At 49.1% G+C, this 15,173-nt stretch overlaps 1 protein-coding gene across 2 annotated transcripts in view; it reads left to right on the forward strand.

Annotated features, from left to right (window-relative positions):
- Wdr37 (WD repeat domain 37) overlaps positions 1–15,173 on the forward strand; it is a 151,381-nt gene that overhangs the window by 17,395 nt on the left and 118,813 nt on the right. Inside the window, exon 3 of one of the 2 annotated variants that reach the window (XM_084606025.1) lies at positions 12,441–12,511. The exons of the other annotated variant lie outside the window; for it this stretch is intronic. Within the exon in view, the coding sequence (XP_084462151.1) occupies positions 12,441–12,511 (71 nt within the window). The remainder of the gene's footprint in view (positions 1–12,440; positions 12,512–15,173) is intronic. 2 annotated transcript variants of the gene reach the window in all.

The following is a 15,173-nucleotide window of genomic DNA, read 5'->3' on the forward strand; positions in this document are numbered from 1 at the left end:
CGCTGCTCACGAGCACTCTGTAGCGTGGCGGCAGACACGCTGCTCAAGGGCTTCCTGAATTGAAAGTTTCTGCGCATACTCGTGGGGTGCGCCGAGCAGCGATGAGACGAGGATAGGGGGCGAATATACTAGTCGTTGCAGTATCTGTCTACACGGCAGCAGGGACGATGGAGGCTTGACTCTCCATATTGGGCTACTCGTGCACTTTGGAGGCGGCGTGTACCGATGCACCGCCGATATCGACGGAACACGTCAAATAAACGCCTTCTGCATATCTCAGGGACTTGGGCTTGAACTGTGCGACCCTTTACGAGATCTTGGATATATGAAACGAAGAGTGCGATCAGGACTGATGCCGCGCGGTCATACGGTCGGCAGTGTGGCGGCGCCGTACTTACCAGGGACGCACGCAGTGGACCACGCGGAGTGCCTGCTGGAACCTGCGGTGCCTGGAGGGGGGCTGTGTCTCGGCTGCTCACTTCATCGTTCTCTTCGCTGGGCTTGTCTCCATCACGATCCGTCTGCTCGGAGTATTCTTTACCTGTCCGGTATAGCCGAATAAAACGAAGACCTTTTCTATCGTTACACCGAATTTTTTGTCATGAACAGAATTTTGTATAGTTACGGAACTGCAAAACATACAAGAGAAAGGTCGACATTACGACGTATTTTTGGCATGGTTTCTGCAGATTTTTTTTTTTTTTTTTTTTTTTTTTTTTTTTTTTACTGGCTTTCTGCCTCTTTCCAGTTTAGATTGGTCAGTTCTAAGCTGCTTTGTATTCTGCTCCCTTGTGTTGCTTCCTGGTTTGCGGAGGTTACCCTATCGTCGCTCTTAAATGACTCGGCTATAACTAATGTAATGTAGTTCACTGCTTTGTTTCCCTTTAAACAATTTCTCTCGTTATCTTGAATCCGATCCTGCTTTCTTTGATTCTTCTTCCCTAGCCAGCTTATATTGTTCCAGAATTTTCCGTGGCAAGGGAAAAGCGCGCAGCGAGCGGCGCACACAATTAGTCGTGTACTCCCATCCTTCACCCGTCATTCAGCGAGACGGACCAATGGATGTCGTCGCTACTCCGACGTCAGCCTAGTGGCTCGTAGAGAACGGGGAAGCTGGTTTCCCTAAGAGGAGGATGAGAGAGCTTTGATTTGTATTTTTGCAGCTTTGCGGCGCGCGTATCGCTGTGGCATTTTGCACACGTACACTATCTCCGGTACCTGATCGAATCATTGGACTCCTTTCGTCAAGAAGTCATACCCTGGACAGTGGCCCTTTAAGAGGAGAATGGTGAAAGCCTAGCCTTCCTCTCCTATAATTTGCCTCTTATTGTTTCTAGTCGCGGTCATTTCAAGTCTTCGTTGGACATATTGGCCGTTTCGTAGTCATGAGTCATGCGTAGTCATTGTAGTCATTACCACTCATAGCTAAGCATGTTTACTCATTTTAAATCAGTTCCGGCCGTTACAAGTCATTGACGTATTGGTAGTTCCATGGTCATTTTCAGTAGCTTTATTATAATTTTATTGTCATTGCATTATTAAGTAACTCTGTCGATATCTATCACTTACCTTTTTTTTATCCATTACCAATTACCATCAATTATTTGCATTCCTAATGTCCCTCTTCATACATCCGTTATTAGTAAGTGACACATCAGCGTCCGGCGCACAGATCCCACCCACAACTCTCGCGCGCGAGATTTCGTTTCATATGTCAAATTTCCGTCGAAATGGCGTCGGACGTCAGGAGACGTAAAAAACAGCTCGGATGTCGAAATAGTACAAAAAGCGAAGCGTCAAAATTTGGTTAGAAACGCCGGATTAGTGACTTAATACTGAAGATCACCGAATGACCTATAGTTTGGGTAAAAAAAAAAAAAAAAAAAAAAACAAATACGAAGAAACTTAGATGATTACTCACATCCTGGGGAAAGACGTCGAAGCAGTGCGAGATCTCACAAAATGAGTAAAAAATGGCGGGTTTTTGTCGAATTAGATAAAAGAAAAACGTCTAATTAAGCGTAATAAATACTTAAGATCACCGAAGAACCTGTGATTGGGTAAAGAAACAAATGAGGTCAAACGCGGCGAATAAATACAAAGAGTCGCATAAGGGCTTTCATCGTACCGCACTTAATTAAAAGGTATACCTGAGTGCCTCCAACGATTTTTTCTTAACATTTGGAACATTCTAAAAACCCCGGTCGTAATTAGCTGAGACCAATCAGCAGGGGCTGGACACCATGTCCCATGCTCTTGTCGCATATACGAAATATGTCTTAATTGTTTGGCTTTGCTTAGCCGCGAGGGTTACCCTGCCTCTATATTATTCTACATTTATTACTCTTGAACCTTAACTTATATTCTTCTCCCCTCTACTACTACTGCTTTTCTCTTCTACCTCTATCTTGCGTGCTTGTGTACTTATTACAATTTATTTTCTTTCTTGTTTGCTTTTCTTTGTCTTCATCGTCGGCGACATCTCAGGACTTCTCTCGTTGACATTCGGGAACGACGGCCTAACTACCCTAAATATGAAAGTCAGAACCTATTGCGACGTCTCGCGGAATCTCAGGAACGCGAGATTTTCACCATGAGCCTATAGAAGGCTTTCGCCTTAAAAGGTCGTTGTCGGAATCCCTGCAGAATGTGCGTTTTTTCTCTCTGTCGGCTTTGCGATGCGCACAGCTCCATTTGCGCGCCGCGAGTATCGGACCCGCCGCAGGTGCGCTTTGTTCGAGCTCACAGGTGGGGCCTGGGTCGCCGCGCAGTTCGAGCATCATCCCTCAGCATCGTTTGATGCCGGTGCGCACACATGTGCTCGGGCTTGTGGCAGCGACATCAGCAGCTTGCGTCCCATTTATAGAAAAGCATGCTGCGGCCTAAGGCAAGGTCAAACATTTGCAGCGTGAATGTCGCTGTCCTATTATTACTCCAGGTTTGTTCCACGTGCGTGATGATGAACGTTTTTGAGCAAAGTTGGTTTAGGTTGGCTAGCTATTTATTTCCGAGCTCAAAAAGAAGACGACAGTGCACACGAGCTCTGTTGTTTTGGCAAAAGTAACCTGGCGCACACGAGCTCTGTTGTACAAATGAACAAAACGGTACGTCTTTGCCAAAAGTAACCGGGCTGCATGGTTTGCTTCTTGCTTGTATTGTACAGCTAACATGGATTCCCAGAGGATCGCAACTTGTTAAGTGAGGACAGGAGCTCGCATTTACTTTGCATAGCCCTAAACCTTCAGAAGTGGTACGAATTCTCTGCTACCTGTCCGAAAAACAGAACACGCAGCCTGGTTACTTTTCGCAAAGACGGTACATCGAAAAAATAGCTGTGCAGCCTAATCCTTGGCCGATCCCCCTGTGTGGGTATGTGTCATCAATTTAGAGAACATCATCAATAACAAATGAACGTATATTTGGAATATAGTTTACTAGAATACTGGTTCACTATAATTAGAAAAAACATCCGCATACTCTTCGTCGTCATCTTTTTGCGCTCAATATGCAGGGGATACGTATACCATACAGACCAACTTATGACATTAATGCGTTAGCTTAAGGTCGCTGACAGGCAACCTGAAACAAGGCGTCTTCAGGACATAGCAGCATTGCTGTTGCAATGTACGTCGTTGCTTGTAGTGCCTTTTCTTGTTGTTGTTAAAAAAAAATGGTTTCAGTTGTCTCCTTTGTATTGCTGTGTCCGTGTTGTGTAGTTTCAGTCGATGAGCTTGGGCGTTGATATCGTGGGTCGTTTTCTCTCAACAGTCTTCGCATCAAGCGGCCGCCGTTGCCTGCACGATTTCGCGCGAGCGTATGCAAAAAATATATGCCTAAATTGTGTCTTAATTAGTCCGTGTTACAGTCTGGTGTGTCAGCAGGGTAAAAGGGGGCAGCCTTGTCGTACGCAGCAGGCTTGAATGTGCGTTGCAGAGCGCAGCAATGGCGGAGCAAATTGTTGTGACGGAAGCTCACGCGTATACGACGACGCAGCAATCTTTCTCGCGCGCAGTTTACGGGGGATGGATGGAATCAACTTTATTAGATAAAGATAAATCTTCCAGGGTGGTCCCCTACTTGTCCAGGGGTCCACGGGCTTGTGTTTCGCGTAAAGCGGGGCTTAGGGTGGTGGATATGTGACGTGTGCAGGAAATCAGGGGCGACCATTGTCCCCGGCGGTGTCGCATGACTCCCCCGTATCTGTAGCCTTTTGCAGATGCATTGCTTCTGTTGACATTAAACGCACAACGTGCGCCTTTGTTGAATTTCTTTTTCGAGTTGTGGCGTCTGATACGCTCTTGATCATTGCCACTGCTTGCGATTGCTCCATAAAGACGGAGAAAAGAAATCTTTTTTATTTAGGAAAGTTTCTTCCGAAGCCATGGGGCTTGCATAACCAGTTCGTGGTCAGCGCTTTTAATTTCCACATTGTTTATAGGCGGGCCTGCTTTCATGAACATTCGGCTTATCGCCCTTGGCTTGCAAATCGTTTGGACATCAGCTAGCTCTATACGCAACAGTTGTGTGATTTTATTTTATACGAGCGCGTGCTATATGAGCTTAGCTATTCATTGCGTCGTTGGTTGCATTTCCCGGGGTATTTGGCTTTCGCTTTGTCTGTCATTGTATACATTGTCACGTTATGTGGTGCGTGCGCTGTGTATTCTGAGCCATAGCCTCCTTTATACTCTGTGCCTGTCAACGCGCCGCGCGAACTATAGAGTGGCACCGTCGAGTAAAGTTGCGCGGTCCCCTCGCTGAGGGCACCGCTGACGTAGGGGTCGAGGCGCACGGGTACGAATATCGGCGCGGGGCGGGAGCGCTGTTATTCGCTAGCGGGATAACTGTTCCTAAGCATGAGTCGTGCATATTCAGCATATTTACTTGTAAGGCCGACATCCACTAAGCATAACAAGTGATCATGATACTTGTTAGGCAATAACACCAACGCTATATGACATATTTTATGTCAGGCAGTTTCAAGAAATTGCGCATTGCTCGAAAAACTGCATGACTGCTCCGCTAGCACCAATGGTAATAGAAAAATTACAATGCTAGTCTACGCTGCAATAAAACAAAATTTAAGAAGAAAGGCACCAGCATTTATTTACACATTTCACAACAGCAATTGTGCTCCAAGAGTACCATGGTGTGATGTGATGGAAGTGGTGTGATGAATAGCTGTCACAAGTAGGGAAAAAGGTTCACGGTGACTGCTGTCACTGATAGCACTTCAGAAGCCAGCTTGATTTACAGATGATTGGAACAAGTGCATCGCAGTATGCCATTGAGATCTGTAAGGACAACAATTTTTGTATCAGCTGTTACTTTCAATGACTCAGCGCGTCGTACAAACGTTGTTTTTTTTTAACTAGAAAAACAAGGAAAGACAAATATACGCGTTGCATCTTTCTGTTTCGATCACTCCAAAATAATCGTCACAATAGGCAAAGCTCGTGTTTTTATTTTTTCACAGAATTCGAAACAAAAAATACTGCGCTGGAGCACATGTAACACCACACAGATGAGCTAACCAGGGAGGAAGTTCGCATCGCAGTCCAGAAAATACACGTGCACATTTATTATTATTACCTTACTGACGCGTAATAAACACACTTCTGGTGCTGTCATTATTTCTCACAGGCCTTAATGCAGTTGAGTGCTAGAAGGGAAACTAATATAGGCTTTGCAAGATTTGGTTTAACTCACTTTAAAGTAGTCATCTTCACAATAGGTAAATCTTGTGTTTCTATTTTATCACAAATTTTCGTAATTAGCGTATACTGCAAAAAAAAAAAAAAAAAAGCTTCGCAGGAGCACACTAACACACTACGCAGACGAGCTAGGCAGGGAAGCAATTAGCATTGCAGTCCAGAAAGCACAGGTGCGCATCTAACATTACTATTGCAGTATTGACGCTTAATAAACAGATTGTTGCTGTCACTATTTTTTACAAGCCTCAAAGCAGCTGAATACTACGCAGAGATCGCCGGAAGGACAAAGCAAAGCTGGCACTTACCAGTTGGTGCAATGCTGTATTCCTGCAGCACCCGAAGGCAGAGAAAAGTAGAAGCATGACCTTGCACACAGCAGAACAGTCCACGAAACAGCGAGAGAGCGGCAGCGTGTGGCTATCCAGACCGCTTTGCAACACGGCGCACCCTTGCCCGGCACACTCACGGCGCACCCGGCACTCGCCTGGCGAAGGTGACCCTACGTCGCTGTCGCCATCTCTCGGCAGCCAGCGGCGTAACTTGTCAACGGAGGAGGAGCGGCGGCGACGGCCGCGGAGCGCGGAGTTGACAGGCACAGAGTGTATAAAGGAGGTTATGTCTGAGCATACGCGTTCATACTTTGGCTCCCAGACTTTCGTGCACACGCGGTTGAGCATCGTCCCCTCCTCTATCCCTCGACTCTCCCTTCATTGCTGCCCATTCACCTGCTCTTCCTTTTAGAACTGCCCCACGTGCCCCGTGTTTTCCCCCTTTCTACATTCATCCTCCTGTCTCTTTCACTTTATCCGTCTTCCATAGACTTTTAGTATAGCGTATGGACGCTTTCGCACGATAAACTTCAGCAAATTGCGGGTCGTTACGCCGTGTGTCGCATCGGCGTTTTTAGTTAACTGTACGCATAGGCGGACGCAAGCTGCAGTGGTGACATCTGTATGGAGTTGAAATCAGAAAACACAGTCGGCTTTTTTTTTTTTTTTTCGGAAGTTAAAACCAGTCGAGTTCCGTATTGAACACTGACTTACTACAACACATTACACATTACAAGCTGCTAAGTTTACTTTGCGTCAAGTTTTGTATTGTCGTCACGGTGCATACCGTTCAAAACTTTGTTTACTAAGACAATCGTGTAAGCAGTCAAGCCAAGACGATCCACTTCATGGCGTTGCCAATTGACTGGCTTAGGGACTGCTCATCTGCCGTGCAAGAAAAGAAAACAGAACATATGAATCACTAAATATTTGTGCTGAAGGTTATACCGCTGTCATACGGGCATTTCGAAGGCCCTCGAACCGACTTCCTGTCGATTCGAAGGCCTTCGAAAGCTGCCACACGGGCGTTTTCAATGGCCATTGAGTCGATAGTCTATCGAGTCAACGGAACAACTCAGAACTCTATCGAGATCTCGAAGGCCTTCGAACCTCGCGCAAGGTTGCTAGCGTTGACCCGAGGAGTGTCACGCACACACGTGCACAGCGCGTTTACGATACAAAAACGTGAACAAGCGCTATTATTTTATATCTTTAATTTACGCGGTAAAATATAATACCCGTAATAATTTTAAAATAGTATCGCTCTTTTTTTAGGCATATTATTTATGTACTCTTCTCTACTACTGTAGCTTGCGATGCCGAGAAAAACAAACACAATGAAAAGCACAGTCGTATGAACGCCAACGCGTTAAAAAAAAAAAAAAAAACGTTGTCCTTGAATAACAACTAAACACCTGCAGTTACTAAAAAAAGGTAGCAGTTATATTTTATTTTGCATTTATAGAGAGATTTTAGTTCTTTAAGCAAAACCGAAAGCAACGATAGTGTCGCCATACACGTTTGGCGCCAAACACCAGAGCTGTTTTAATAGCCTTCGAGTTTTGCCGTGTAGCAGCGGCACAACTCCTTCGAGTTCGATCACGATTGAAAATCTCGAAGGCTATCAACTCAATCGCCTTTGAAGATTACCGTGTGGTAGGGGTATTACACAAGGCAAAGCGAAAGCTCCGTGTACCATTTATAGGCATGAGCCCATAAACAAGGTAACGAAGACAGATTCACACTGAAGCGGGCGATTTATACGCCGCCGTCAACGCGGTTCCCCCTATGCATCATAACTGCGGGGGGCCGGGCACGATTCTCTGCCTGTCTACGCTCATCTTGCCTCGCTTTTTCTTCTGCACTTTTCCTTCTGCAAGCACAAAATGCTCGCACGGGCACAGCCATGGCGCAGGTTGTACAGTAAAACGTTTCACTCAAACACTTTATCCCTTCTTCCTCACTCACTCATTCCGCCCCTCAGTGGTGACATAGCGGTTAGGGCGCTTGACTGCTATGCCCAAGGATCCGGGATTGACTACGCTAAACCCCAGGTGGTCGAAATTTTCGGAGCCCTCCACTACGGTGTCTCTCCATTCTCGCTCATTCAGTCGGGCGTAGCCGTTCCCAGTGCTGCCAGGTACGCCAGGTTCTGGCTTATATGCTCATCGCCCTCTCGCGAAAACTATTCCAAGCACCGTCCGCCAAGATATTGTAATGGAGTAAAAGAAATCGTTTAAGCCGATAATCTAACTGCGAACCATCGCACAACTTTCGAGGTCCGTAAGCGCGACAAAGTGGCGCTGGCGCGAAGTGATGTGGAAAACGGCGCATATTTAGATTTTGCGCTGAAAGAGGCGATGTCTGCAAACGCGCAGTTCGAAAAGTACGCGGATCGTGTCGTATGCCGACTCTGGCAGTAATTTGTCAGCGATTACTGTTTTTAATTTCTTTTTTTTTTTTTCGGAATGTTTGTGTTCTTTGTTATCGCATGATCTTGAGTATATTGAGTACGTTTTCTTTCTGGTGATTGACTGACGGAAATACCAAGCTGGTGTCTTTATGGTTCTCTTGCGTGTGGCGCGAAATCGAAGCATACGAGGGAAAATCGCTCGAAATGCCCCCTTCGATTTCTGTAGTGAAATCGTCCACTACAGTGTATATACACGGTCGATTCTCCTCACCTCAGAAGCGCGCATGCAGCATCCCCATGATTGCGTTTCCCGCGCACACCATCCAGACCTCCCAATGTCCCTCGTCGTACCGTTCTAGTGTCGGAAGGGGCATTACTCTAGCTTGAATGTCGCCGTCGGGGCCGCGGCGTGAAATGGGTCTCCGGAGGAGGCGGCGAAGCCCAATTTCGCTTCGCGCGAGGTGATGGACTCGCGAATTTGCTGCCTACGGGCAGTCTGGTCTCTTACCCCTTCCTCGTTTCCTTCTGCGCGGTTTCCAAACTCCCATCGGGAATCCAGCCGGCCTCCGTTTACTACTAGTGGACGACGAGACCCCCATGGGGGTTGGCGTGAGAAAGTCTGCGCTATCGGTCTCCTCCTTGGCCGATAGCTTAATCTGTAAGACATATCGGCCCCTAGTTGACCCTACAGCTGTTGACTTTTGCTGCCAAGGTATCGGTCCGAAACGTCCAGTGTCTTAGCCGCCTGGGGGAAAAATGAGCGGTGTGAACTTGTGTAAATAAATACTTTCCTAGGAAATAGAAACTTACGTATCCTGCGTTTTTGTTATCGCGTATGAACTGTTCAAAAGCGGATTTTATTTCCGCCCGTTTCGCTCGCTTTCCGCATCACAGAAAAGCAGCGTGACGGAGTTCGCGGAACCGGCGACCTTTTCCGAGGCGACTTGACGTCAGTGATCGGGACCGGGCGACGCTTGGATCGTCCACGCAGGCCCGCTTTCAAGCACAGTCGGCAGTAGCAGGGCGACTTGCGTGCCGCGGTGTGTCCATACGTCATGGCATATTCTCTCTCTCGTCTCCTCCTGTGTTGTTTTCTTTTTCTCTCCGCAGTGTTAGGGATAGGGCTTGCATGCTTGGAGGCAACTAGGTACTTCGTTACCGTGGTACTTAGTGCCGACCCGTTATTATTTTACTCAGCCAGTTTTATTCGCGATCGAGCTAGCCCGGTTCTGCTGGACGCTTGAGCCGGTTCCCGAAGCGCGGTTTTCGATCGTAGGGATACGGCGGGCCAGCCTCGCGAAACATTCAAGCGCAAAGCCATTGTTGGCCAGACTACTTGGTTGCGCAGAAATTGTAGATTCCTTTTTACTTTTGCATGATTAACATTTCATTTCTAGTAAAACGGCAGTTCGGGCGAGTTGGTTATATATTTGTTATTATAAAACAGAGCAAGGACACGGGACTAAGAAGAGGGGCGACTTGTGTGTCTTTTCCCTCTTCTTAGTCCAATGTCCTTGCGCTGTTTTATAAGAAAAACAGTTTAATTGTTTTCTAACAGCGCGAACAATATATACAGAAATAGAATTTGTCAATTGCACATTTACTCTAAATCTATGCTAATGTGCTGTGCCACGACTCGCTGAACATGAACAAATGGGAAAGTGCAGCAGAGTTGCATGCTGAGCTCGTTTGAAACTTCAGCCGACACCGGACTCAGGATTGAAAGCAAAAGTGAGAACAATATATACAGAAATAGAATTTGTCAATTGCACATTTACTCTAAATCTATGCTAATGTGCTGTGCCACGACTCGCTGAACATGAACAAATGGGAAAGTGCAGCAGAGTTGCATGCTGAGCTCGTTTGAAACTTCAGCCGACACCGGACTCAGGATTGAAAGCAAAAGTGAGCCTAGGGACCTATCCGGAGACCGGTACAAGCTAGCTTCCTCGTTAATCGTGTCGGCCATGTGTGTCAAAATGCGTTCCGCCATGTTTGGTTTTCCTGTTTTCTTCAGCGCGTGCCCTCACCTCTCTACGGCCTTTATACGCGGCGTTCTCAGCGCAAAGAAAGAAAATTAATGTTCGCTTGCGTTCATGTGCCACTTGGGTCTCGTCTGATAGCATTGAAACTGTGATTAATAAGAATAAAGTCTAGCGCTGGCTGACGGATCCTACTGTGAACGTTGAGGACATATCGATGCGTACAAAATAAACTTTTGCTAGCAGTCCAAGGGCAGCTCCGCTCTTCCGACCTTGTCCATGCAGCTACTGACGAATCAGGGGGAAAACATTACATTGGCGTAGAAGAATTCGCAATTCTTACATTGCTTGGTAACAACAAATTCCGTAGGGTACAAGACGGCAACGGCTTCCGGGAATGCCTACATTTGCATGGCTTTGGCCGGCCGGCATGGCATTCACTCGCTTTTGACGCGCGAAGTCCTCGAAGAGTCAAAGCTATAGTGAATGACCAGCAGGGTTTTGATCTTTGTCTTCTGCGATGCTATTGCTCGTCCACGCAGTCAAGACCTGACACCGCGTGCTAGAGTGGAGCTGCTCTTAGAACTAGTGAGGGCTCTACTTCGTAGATTTGAAATTGTGACGCAAACACAAGAGCTACATTACTCATGTGTTTGAAGAGTGACTCATTGCTCTACTATTTTTTTTTTGTTTAATGACGCTTAACGCCCCTGCTCTAGTTACCCGTGGCTGCTCACCCCCCCTCCTGCCTCATAGCAGCGACGTCATACGCTGCGCTTTCTGGCAAATATATTTGCGGGAACGGATGTCCATCTTTACCACAAAGTAGACTTGGAAGGAAAAGTACTACGATAGCGCCGTCTTTGAACCTTTGCCTCCTCTGCGAACAGCAACCAAACGTCGAGTAGTGCTGCCGGCTTGCTTTTGCACTGACACAGCCACGACTACAAGGGCGGAATTGTTTACATAAACAAGCGTGGACTTTTCCGCGCGCTCTCTCCCACTTCACCACAGCTCAGCTGTGGTCCGCCGAGCGCCGCGGCGGAACGCTGGAAGAGATCGCAAGTGGAGAGGGCAAAGTGAGGGCGAGGAGGCGTGCGGGAAAGCGTGCTTCCATTGGCCCACAGTCGGTGCAGGTGAAAGCGGCGACGATGATGCGGCGCGCGCGCCGCGACGGTGGCGGCGGTGCCGGATCGCTGGATTCGCTTTCTGTCCGCGGCCGCGTTCGCTAGGCCGCTCCGACGTCGCCGGCTACTACGACACAGCGTCGCGAGGAGGAAAGAGCAGCGGCTGTCGCGCGCGTGCCCGTTTCGCCACCTTCGGCCGGTGGTGGTTTTGTCCCATGTTCGCAGCCTGGGGCGGAGCAGCGTAGCGTGCTGTGTGTGCTGCCGCTTCTCGCTCGACCGCTGGGCGCTGCCGACGTGGTCACTTCGCGCACGTGGCTTCCGGATGCCGGCGCGGAGCGGCGCGTGCTCTCTTTCTCCCCACCAGTGGCGATCGTCGTCTCGGATAGTGCTGGCTCGCGGCCTCTGAGGTAGAGGAAGAGGAGGAACGGACATCCTTCGGCTGGCTCGAATTGCAATTGCTCGTTTCCGAGCATCGTTAAGATTTACTTGGTTTAGATTCCGTTAAAGGAAAATCGGTGTTGTGGTTGGGTTTCGGACCCGCGTGTAGAACTTGTGCGCGTGTTGTGGACCGTCGTTCTTCCGCTTCGTAGGTCTGTTATCCCCCGAACACTCGCTTCCTGAAAGACGTGTTCTCGCATACCCCGTTGCAGCGGCTTCGAGTGTCGTGTGTGTTTGTGTGTGTGTGTGTGCATGTGCGCGTTCCGCCGAGCTGTGCGCACGAGCTGTTCCGGTCGTGAGTCTCAGTGGGCTTTTCGCGCGGTAGACTGAGAATCGGCACCAGCAGTAGCCATGAACGCCGTGGTGGAAGGGCGCAAGCCTAGCGCTGGCGACGGCTCTGACCATCTGGCGTTCCTCTTGACCTTCCTGCACGGCAGGGGCCGCCTGTACGAGCTGTTCGGCCAGATCGAGAAAGAGTTCGAGTCGCTGTACGCCGAGAACCTCGCACGTGAGTACTCTGCTTGTTTGTTGAGCTCGCATGCGTACTCCGCTCTGTGTCTGCGCGCGACGGTGGTGCAAAACAGCGCACAAACTGTGTGTACAGGAGACTATTGCGCTTCAGTAAAACTTAGTATGCAATTGTCGATACATCCAGTGTTTTTAAATTCTTAGAAACGGCAATGCTCCTAAACAAGTTGTAATGTCCTTTGATATCTGTAGTTCGTATTCCTAACATAAACACAATACATCTCGTGTTCGGTGCATGATAGCCTTAGTTGCTTATGTGCCATTAAACCCAACACAACACAAAACTTTTGGCGCGTTGTCTTCTGCTGCGCGAAAGGCACGAGTACGGAGGAGCAACAGTGCGGCTTACTTTTGCGCCTCTTGTAGTTTGTTCCTGCCCCGCCGGGGTGGCGCATTGGTTACGGCGCTCGACTACTGTTCCCAAGTACGCGGGATCCAATCCTGGCCTCGGCGGCCGCCTTTCCGACCCCAGGCGCCCGTGTGCTGTGCGATGTCAGTGCACGTTAAAGAACCCCAGGTGGTCGAAATTTCCGGAGTCCTCCACTACGGCGTCTCTCATAGCCTGAGTCGCTTTGGGACGTTAAAACCCCACAAAAGCAATCGTAGTTGTTCCTTCTCCGTCCTCGTCGATTTTGCGCAAAAGGAGCATTGCACCGTAGTGCTTTTCTTCACTGAGGCGAGCGGAGCGTAGTGCAGTGGCCTGGCACACATGGCCTCCCCTTAGCCGCCGCCTAGTGGCTCCTTGTGTACTTCGTGCTCGTAGAATTCGTGCCACCCCGAACCGCCGGGAGGCAGAGCGGGCTGGCCACTTTTTTTATTTGCCCGTTGCCAGGTGATTCAGCCAAATGCCGCGCACGGCAGAGCCACTGACACGCTGTTTAGTGCGTCGATTGTAGACGATTTGCTCACACTCGTTAGACACTGCAGCGAAGAGGACCCCTCCATATGTGCTGCGAGGTATCCGGACGAAGGATGTAATCGACATGCACTGTTTAATTTGACGGCTGCAACTGGCACCTTTGGATGATACCTTTCAGGCAACTGTCAACCAGCGCTCATGCAGACTGGCAGGGATCTCGAGACCGGAAGTCGGCCACGGTGTTTTAAGTTTGGCGCCATGTGAGGCGCATATTGTTTTTAAGAATCCCGCGACGAAGACGTGCGCTTAGTGACTCGCCTAAAGAAGTGCGCGTCCGTCGTAACCAGCGTCAACGGATGTCGTAGGTTAGCCCTTCACGTTTTAATTGCATTATCCCCGCCGCGGCGGCTCAGTGGTTGAGATTGTCGACTGTTGGGCCAGAGTAGCCGGGTTCGAACGCCGGCGGCCGTGCTGTGCGATGTCAGTGCACGTTAAAGACCCCACGTGGTCAAAATTATTCCTTAGCCCTCCACTACGGCACATTTTCCAATAATAGTAATTGGTTCCCAGAAAGCGAAATGTGCAGTATCTGTCACACTTGTTTCTTAGACGCATACAACTAAATACACTGCTTACTCCTGCCCGATCTTTTCTATACAGAATCATACATTCCCCTGCATGCCCAAATTGCCCAGAACACTATGCAAACTTGGAGCATTGCATCTTTTCATGCCCTGTCGCCCTCCAATCTCCTCATTTTCCACACCCTCCTCCCCCAACGTGGCGGGCTTGGTTAGCCTCTGACCAGCTGCAAGATCAGTTGGCCTTGGTGACCCTGGCCCAGGACATTCTTAACGCTTAATGCAATGCGTTAAAGGGCCACTGTCCAGGGAAGGCCCTTTTAAGAAAAGGAGCCCAGTGTTTCGATCAGGTACCGGAGATAGTCTGTGCAAAATTCTACAGCGACACGCGCGCCACAAAGCATCGAAAATACAATTCAAAGCTCCCTCATGCTCTCCTTTGAGAAGCCAGCTTCACCGCTCCCTGCGCTGGCCCGACGGGCCCCGATAACGACGTACGTATCGGGAACGACGTCCATTGGTCCGTCTAGCTGACTGACGGGAGAAGGATGGGTGTCTACCGCTCGCAGCGCGCTTTTCCCTCGCCACGGCCAGACTGAATCCAGCGGCGCGCGCTCCCTCGACCGTTTTTTCTTTTTTTTTTTCGCGCTCGCGGAGAGCCACGCCCCACCTCCCGCCAAACGCGGAGGAGGAAGGGGAATATGTATTGTGGAGGCTAGACGACCTCGGGCAGGAGAGTGAAAAACCCTTACGAGGGAACGGAAGGAGAGAGGCAGGATAGAATCGGGTGATTGAGGCGGCTGTAACTGTGTCATTAGTTACTCTTTTCACAAACATTTTGCGGCCTTGCGTTCCAGGGGCGAAGTCTCACAGTCACCGGGGAATAAAATATTTTCGACCGGAGGGTGGACAGTGGGCCTTTAAATAAAGTTGTTTCCTCCTCCTCCCTTTCTGTAGACACCGAACCGCGCCGTAAGGGAAGAACATGCAGTGAAAGTAGAAAGAGGAGCCGTAGTGGAGGGCTGCGGAGTAATTTCGACCACCTGGGGATCTTTAACGTGCGCTGACAATCGCACAGCACGCGGACTCCTCTTCGTTTCGCCTCCATCGAAACGCAGCCGCCGAGGTCGGGATCTAACCCAGGTACTGCGGCACATTTCGGGCATTTAACCACTGCACCGGCGCGGCGGGGGCACCTCCTG

This window comes from Amblyomma maculatum, chromosome 6 (assembly GCF_055883805.1).
Source record: "Amblyomma maculatum isolate TAMU_Amacu chromosome 6, ASM5588380v1, whole genome shotgun sequence".
Classification (NCBI taxonomy): Eukaryota; Metazoa; Arthropoda; class Arachnida; order Ixodida; family Ixodidae; genus Amblyomma; species Amblyomma maculatum.